This window comes from Berghia stephanieae, chromosome 7 (genome assembly GCF_034508935.2).
Source record: "Berghia stephanieae isolate SIO BIC M18660-M18661 chromosome 7, UCSD_Bste_1.3, whole genome shotgun sequence".
NCBI lineage: Eukaryota > Metazoa > Mollusca > Gastropoda > Nudibranchia > Aeolidiidae > Berghia > Berghia stephanieae.
In genome coordinates this window covers 46816006-46823505 of record NC_088366.1, presented here as the reverse complement: position 1 = coordinate 46823505, position 7500 = coordinate 46816006, and the positions used below count along the sequence as shown (strand labels likewise).

Below are 7500 nucleotides of genomic sequence, written 5' to 3'. Positions count from 1 at the left end.
TGGTCTTGTGGTATGACACTCACTTTCGGATCGGAAGGTCCTGGGTTCGTTCCTCGCTCGGCACATAGTTGAGTCCTTGGAAAAGACTCTTTACTCACATTCTCTCACCGTAGTCGGGTGTAAAACGAGTACCTGGCCGTTAACAACGTTGTCTCTGTCGGGGGAAAAATGTATTATTGCCTAACAGACGTCATGTCTCGTTCTATACGTTACGTGTTGGTCAGGGAGCCCTTGTAAAGCGCTTTGAGCACGTTTATTGGATATTGCACTATATAAAAGCTCAATTTAAAAAAAATTATAACATCCATTACATTTAGATATTAAAATGCAACTTAACCTTCTCCTTACAAACTACAGGAAAATCGTCACACTTGTTACGATACAATGAAAATGTTTCTTAATCAGATTTGTTTCGTATCATCACAACATTTTATGAAAAATCTTTGTTTTATATATAAAGCTTGTTATTGTTATGCTACACAAAAATATGCATATCTAGTATGTACGTATTTTTAATGAATTTGAGTGTAAAATGTCAAGTTTTGTGTTGGAGAAATAATATTTGTTTTTGTTTGTTTGTTGTTTTTAAGGGTTTTGGTTTTAAGGCGCTTGCAACACATTAAGGTCATATCAGCGCCAGTAAAAAGGAGAAAATGGGATAGTAAAAAGTTCCAAAATTACAATTAAAGCACCCAACAAAAGGTAATGTTTTTTGTTTTTAAGTGTTTTACGGCGTTTATAACACATTTAGGTTATATCAGTGCCAGTAAAAAAGGAAGAAAATGGGATAGTAAAACGTTCTAGAATTACAAATAAAGCACCCAAGAAAAAGTAAGACGTAGGGGAACTAGGAACAAATAGGGATTCCAAGAGCACACTATCAAAGTAATTAGTTTGAGACCACCTTTAAGTCTCATCCGGACACAAGGACGAAATCCAACAAGGAGGAATACACTCAAATGCTTACATTATAAATTCAAAATAACAAATATAATAATACATAACAGAGAGATCATTTACAAGGAAAAAAATATCATCTCCCAAAACAATAACTATGCATTTGACTGTTTCCCTCCCAGCTAGGACTCCGGCCAGGGCCAGGACAAAACCAAGTAATCTCATTCCAAGACAAAGACAGAAAGCATGTTGGAAATAAAACAGATATAAGGGGATAGAAGACACAGTGTGTACCCCCCTGCCCATTATGGGAGGTCAGGAACCCCATCCAGCAACAAAAGGTAAGACAAAGGGGAAGTAGTTCAAATAGGAAACAGATGTAGATTCCATTAGCACACTATCAATGTACTTAGTTTGAGATCACCTAAAAGTCTCATCCAGACACTAGCACAGGTTCCCACTAAGAGGAATACACTCAAAAGTTCTAAAAATCCTTTATAATATAAAGAAAACATAATAAAGTGCATAACAGAGAGATGATTTACAAGGAAAAAAATATCATCTCCCAAAACGAACTATACATTTGACTGTTTCTCTCTCAGCCAGGGTATCGGGCCAGGACCAGGACAAAACCAAGTAATCTCATTCCAAGACAAAGACAGAAAGCATGTTGGAAAACAGATGTAGGGGAATAGAAGACACAGTAAGTACCTCCCTGCCCACTATGGGAGGTCAGGAACCCCACTATGGAAATAATATTTCTGGAAAAATCATGAATATGGTCGGTAAGGAGGGAGTAAACTCACTCAATCCTAGATAATTTTGCTACTTTTCAAAAATGGGAAAAAATGTATTTAAAATGAGCATGTACATAGGTCTAGATATTTTTATTCAACTATCATTAATATGTAAAAATTAAAAACATTAGCTTTGAAAATAGCCAATAATTTGTCTCAGGAAAAAAATGTAATAAATAGGCATGGGGTAAAAGTAACCCGGGTAAACAAAGGATATAGTCGGTGTTAGGATTGAGTGAGTTAACGTATTACGGCTCTCCCTACAGTTGAATGTCAGGTCAAGACTGTGCTCAAGACAAGGGCTCTTTCTACAGCTTATCGCAACATTTGCAAAAACAATCGTCAAATTTAATAACATAATTTACATAGAATCATCATCATCATCATCATCATCATCATCATCATCATCATCATCATCATCATCATCATCATCATCATCAACATCATCATCGTCTTCGTCATCGTCTGATGATGATGATGATGATGATGATGATGATCATGATGATGATCATGATAATGGTGTTGTTGTTGTTGTTGATGATGATGATGATGATGATGATGATGATGATGATGATGATGATGATGATGATGATGATGATGATGGTGGTGGTGGTGGTGGTGGTGTAAGTGGTGATCAATGAGGTGAAAGTTGTTGTCGTGACAATTTTAATGAGGGTGACATTTATGTTGTCGCTGCTGCTATCGTGGCAACAAATGCTATTCTCTCTCTCTCTCTCTCTCTCTCTCTCTCTCTCTCTCTCTCTCTCTCTCTCTCTCTCTCTCTCTCTCTCTCTCTCTCTCTATCCTCAATTCATTCTATTTCTCACACTCATTCTACCACTTCCTCTCCAATGTACAATGTCAATCAGAGTAGCAATAGCATGTAATTATTTACAGTTTGGCATTTGGAATTTTAACATTTCTCACATGTTACGTCATCTCAAAACGGTGTTACGTATGTCAGGGTGGACATCATCTTTATAATGGATTGGCTCAGTGGATAATGCCGCTGATGGGCACAGCGTGGCTTAGATTTACGGTCTTTGCTTCGTACCAGAAAGTTACCGAGTTCGACCACCCGCCGCTACGATGTATGGCCTTGAGCAAGTCATCTCGCCCTAGCTTGATTTGCGGCGCTGCACTGCGGCTGACGCCTGGGTTGTTCCAGTCTTCCCTTGGAATAGACCTTAGAGACAAATTTCCTCTGTGGGACGAATAAGGGGAATTTTTGAAATTATCATTTGTATTCATTATCCTTATTTAATTTCCGCCACGACATCATGAGAGATATCGTCGCCTTGGCATTCCACAAACAAGATGTCTGATGTCAACAGGAATCACCCATGTTGTCCAAGTGAGTAAATTGGAGGTTAATAATCTTGCCCAAGGAAAATAAACGAAAGTGTTTGAAGCGGGGCTCGAACCCGGGACCTTCTGGGTCACAGTGCAATGCCTTAACCACTCGGCCATTTCTTACTTTAAAATAAATGATGTCTCTTAGAATAATATTTTAATACGAGTATATCGGCTGTCATGTCTATTGAACAAAAATAACTTATAACAGATGGTTTTTAAAAGGAAAGAAAATATGTACTTAACACGGAACTTTTCGAGCTAAAAACTCTTTCTTCAACCAACAACAACAACAACAACAAAAATAAAAAAATAATGGCTTTTAGCCCGAAAGTTTCCGTTTTGAGGATTTTAAACAAGATGTATATATACTTATTTACAAAACAGAAAGATAGTCCATAAAACAAGAGTAGTTTTAAAAAACAAAACAAATTACAGTAATTTGTCTCTTTGCTTCCCAGCATCAAATGACTCAAGTTATGCGCAATGAATGAAGAGCTCAGAATAATCCAAGAAAACTGAAGACACATCACGGATTCATGGGAGGTAACCCATGTGAAACTTTAGATTCTGCAATTATTTCATTGTTCATTCCCTTCATCAGTTATAAAGGGTCGTGGATAACTCGCACGGTAGAGTCACGATCTCCCCGGCCTGGCAGAGTTGTCGTACCAGTAAGGTTGCGGGTTCGAGCCCCCATCGCCGCTGCGAAGTTTTCATTCTCTGTTGCCTTCTGGCACTTTCCTACTCACTTCATTTCTTGTTATTATCAACATCAGTGCCTGCTCCACTCACTTTTCTGAATCAACAATCTCTAGGATTGAGTGAGTTAACATACAGGGTTCATCTAGATCAGTTCCTTTCATAGTTTGTTTGTTTGTTGATTGAAACAAGCTGTTCTTTGACAAAGGTTGACATGTCGACAATGGTATGAGATATAAGCAGAGAATTTGTTACCTACCTACTCTCTCTCTCTCTCTCTCTCTCTCTCTCTCTCTCTCTCTCTCTCTCTCTCTCTCTCTCTGTGTGTGTGTGTGTGTGTTTGTGTGTGTGTGTGTCTCTCTCTTTCTCTTTGTCTCTGTCTCTTTGTCTATTTCTCTCTCTCTCTCTCTCTCTCTCTCTCTCTCTCTCTCTGTGTGTGTGTGTGTGTGTGTGTTTGTGTGTGTGTGTGTCTCTCTCTTTCTCTTTGTCTCTGTCTCTTTGTCTATTTCTCTCTCTCTCTCTCTCTCTCTCTCTCTCTCTCTCTCTCTCTCTCTCTTAGTATCAGTGGTACCTTCCACTGAGCTTGGTGAATGTCTCTATTCTAAATACTATACTGTTGTTATTTTCTTTTTTTCTTTTTTTTTTTTTACTGTACAGATTTGCACTTCCGGGTGAAGAGATATTCACTAAACTGTTGACCTTCGACCCCGCCCCCGACGGATGCGGAAATGGTGAAGGCGGTGTTGAGAAGACGTTGAATAACCTGTATGGAATTGAGTTTACAGAATCCATTGAGGGGGAATCGTATGACGTAATGGTTGTCCATGTGCCAACCAGAGTTACGTGTATCCATGAGAGCAGACGTCAACTCTGGGAACACTTCCTCTATCAGGTGGCGTTCCGCGCTCAGACAAATCCGCTCTCCGAGGTCGGGGCTGATGCTGACGGCGATACAATCGGTGAATTCGCTGGTGGATGAGCTAGTGGAATTTGTCCCGTCCACATTCCGTTCCTGCTTGATTTCTCGAACGGTTTTTGAGATGTCTTTGGCACGTTTGATGTTTTCAAGGTCTTTGAGTAGCCCGCCGAGTTCGTAGTATCTGTCAGATATAAAAACAAATTGATGGTTGGATGGATTGATTGATGGATGGATGGATGGATGGCTGGACGGGTGGATGGCTGGATTGATGGATGGGTAGATGGATGGATGGATGAATGGATGGATGGATGGATGGGTGGGTGGATAGATGGATGGATGGGTGGATGGATGAATGAATGGATGGATGGATAGATGGATGGATGGATGAATGGTTGGGTGGATGTATGGATGAATGGATGGATGAATGGTTGGATTGATGGATGAATGAATGGATGGATGGATGGATAGATGGATGGGTGGACGGATGGATGGATGGATAGATGGATGGTTGTATGGATGGGTGGATGGAAGGATGGGTGGATGGACGGACGGACGGACGGATGGATGGGCGGACGGACGGATGGATGGATGGATGAATGGATAGATGGATAGATGGATGGATGGATGGATGGATGGATGGATGGATGGATCCATCCATCCAACAATCCAATCAACCATCTACATCCATCTAGCTACAAATCTACACCCCAACCCCATCCATCCATACATCCATCCATCTATATCCATCCATCCATCTATATCCATCCATCCATCTATCTATATCCATCCATCCATTTATATCCATCATCCATCCATCTACATTCATCTATTCACCCACCTCATCCCTCCCCTATCCCACCCCATCTACATCTCGACTCCATTTTCTAACAATTTACAATCATTTATTCATTCAGCCATTCATCTATCCATTCATTCATTTATTCATTTTTGTATTCATATATTCATTCTTTCATTCATTTATTCATTAAATCATTAGATTAGTCTTTCTTTCATTTATTTATTCGTTAATAAATATCCGTTCATTCATTTATTCATTATTTCATTCATCCATCCATTTATTCAATTATTGATTATTTCATTCATAAATCAATTTATTCATTTTTCATTCTTTAATTCATCAATTCACACATTCATTCATTTATTCTTTCATTTATATACCAATATTTCATAATAATTCTTATAATTCATATTCATTTATTCATTCTTTCATTCATATATCAATTGATTCATTTGTTCATTCTTTCATTCATATATCAATTGATTCATTTATTTATTCTTTCATTCATATATTCTTCAACAACTCTGCTCAGATTTTTTCATTTGGGGGTGTTTTATTTTTTCTTTCTTTCTTTTTTTTTTTTTTTTGACGGATTCAATATTTGTGCGATATAAATTGTGCGGCTATGTGGTCTTATGGTATGACACTCGCTTTCGGATCGGAAGGTCCTGGGTTCGAGCCTCGCTCGGCGCATAGTTGAGTCCTTGGAAAAGACTCTTTACTCACATTCTCTCACCGTACTCAGGTGTAAAATGAGTACCTGGCCGTTCACAGCGTTGTCTCTGTCCGAAAAATTGTAATATCGCCTAACAGGCGAAATGTCACGTCATACATGTTAAGTGTTGCCAGGGACCCATGTAAAGCGCTTTGAGCACGTTTAGTGGATATTGCGCTATTTAGAGCTCAATTACAATACAATTCATATGAATTTAATCAACTTTTTTATCCTTCCCGTTTTCTCACCTGGCCTCTTCATAAAGCTGTTCGTATTCATCAAATTCTGTCGGCACAACAAGCCGCTGGGTGCGTAGGTAATTTAAAATGTAACGGAACAACTTGCCGTCTCTATCGATAAAGTAGTGTTGCTTTAGCGTGTCAAGAACGATGGGTATACTTCCGTTAAACATCCGTGCTAGCTTGGAATCCGGGAATCTGATGAAGGAGAAAATAAATGATAATAAAAATTCACATGCAGATACAGAATAATATCACTGTAGAAGGGACGAAATTGACGTCACTCAGCTCTTTGTTATTGTTTTTAGCCAGCTTTTTTTTTCTATGAGTAGTTCTCGCTAAATTGTATCAATAAGAATATAAACGTCTAATGTTAAATATATATTTGTGTGTTAAGTTAAAATCCGGTAGGCGGATGTTGTGAGTTTTAAATACATGAATACACAGCATCAATGGATAGAATGAAGATGACGTCACTAAGGTCTTTGTTGCTGTTTTTTTGCCATCCATGTTTATGAGTAATTCTCACTGAACTGTATTACCCAGACTATAAACGTTCAACGTTACACATAGTTTTGTGTGTTGATCAGTTATACTTCAGGATGGCAATGTTGTGAGCTTCTTATCCAAGCGCATACTATCTATACTACCGGCCACACACACACACACACACACACACACACACACACACACACACACACACACACACACAAGATTAATAGTTTTATTCATTTGAGACAGGATGACAAAATTAAAATCAAGGGACTCTACTGTGTAAATATTTTCTATCAATATGATTTAATACAGTCACCTCCCTTGTCAAACTACTCGACCAGAATGATTTATACAGCTGGTCTTTGATTGTAACAATAACAGTGATTCCTCGTCTCGACCCGGTGCTATTTCGGGGTGTTGAGTCCTTGGAAAAGGCTCTTTACACAGATTCTCTCACCGTACTCAGGTGTATAATAACTACCTGGCCGTTAAAAGCGTTGTGACTGTCAAAAAAAAGTGTAATATAGCCTAATAGGCGCTATGCCTAGTTCTACATGTTGCATGTTACGTGTTGCTGTTGGTCA

General features: G+C 38.7%; 1 protein-coding gene across 5 annotated transcripts in view; it reads right to left on the bottom strand.

Annotated features, from left to right (window-relative positions):
• Positions 1 to 2231: 2231 nt before the first annotated feature.
• The window catches only part of LOC144977380 (BTB/POZ domain-containing protein kctd15-like), a 19241-nt gene continuing 13972 nt past the window's right edge, over positions 2232 to 7500 (bottom strand). For all 5 annotated transcript variants that reach the window (XM_078922534.1, XM_078922535.1, XM_078922533.1 and 2 more), the window contains 2 exons: positions 6431 to 6619; positions 2232 to 4849 (listed from right to left, as the gene is read on the bottom strand). In XM_078922534.1, coding sequence (XP_078778660.1) covers positions 4396 to 4849; positions 6431 to 6619 — 643 coding nt within the window. In that variant the 3' untranslated portion in view covers positions 2232 to 4395. The remainder of the gene's footprint in view (positions 4850 to 6430; positions 6620 to 7500) is intronic.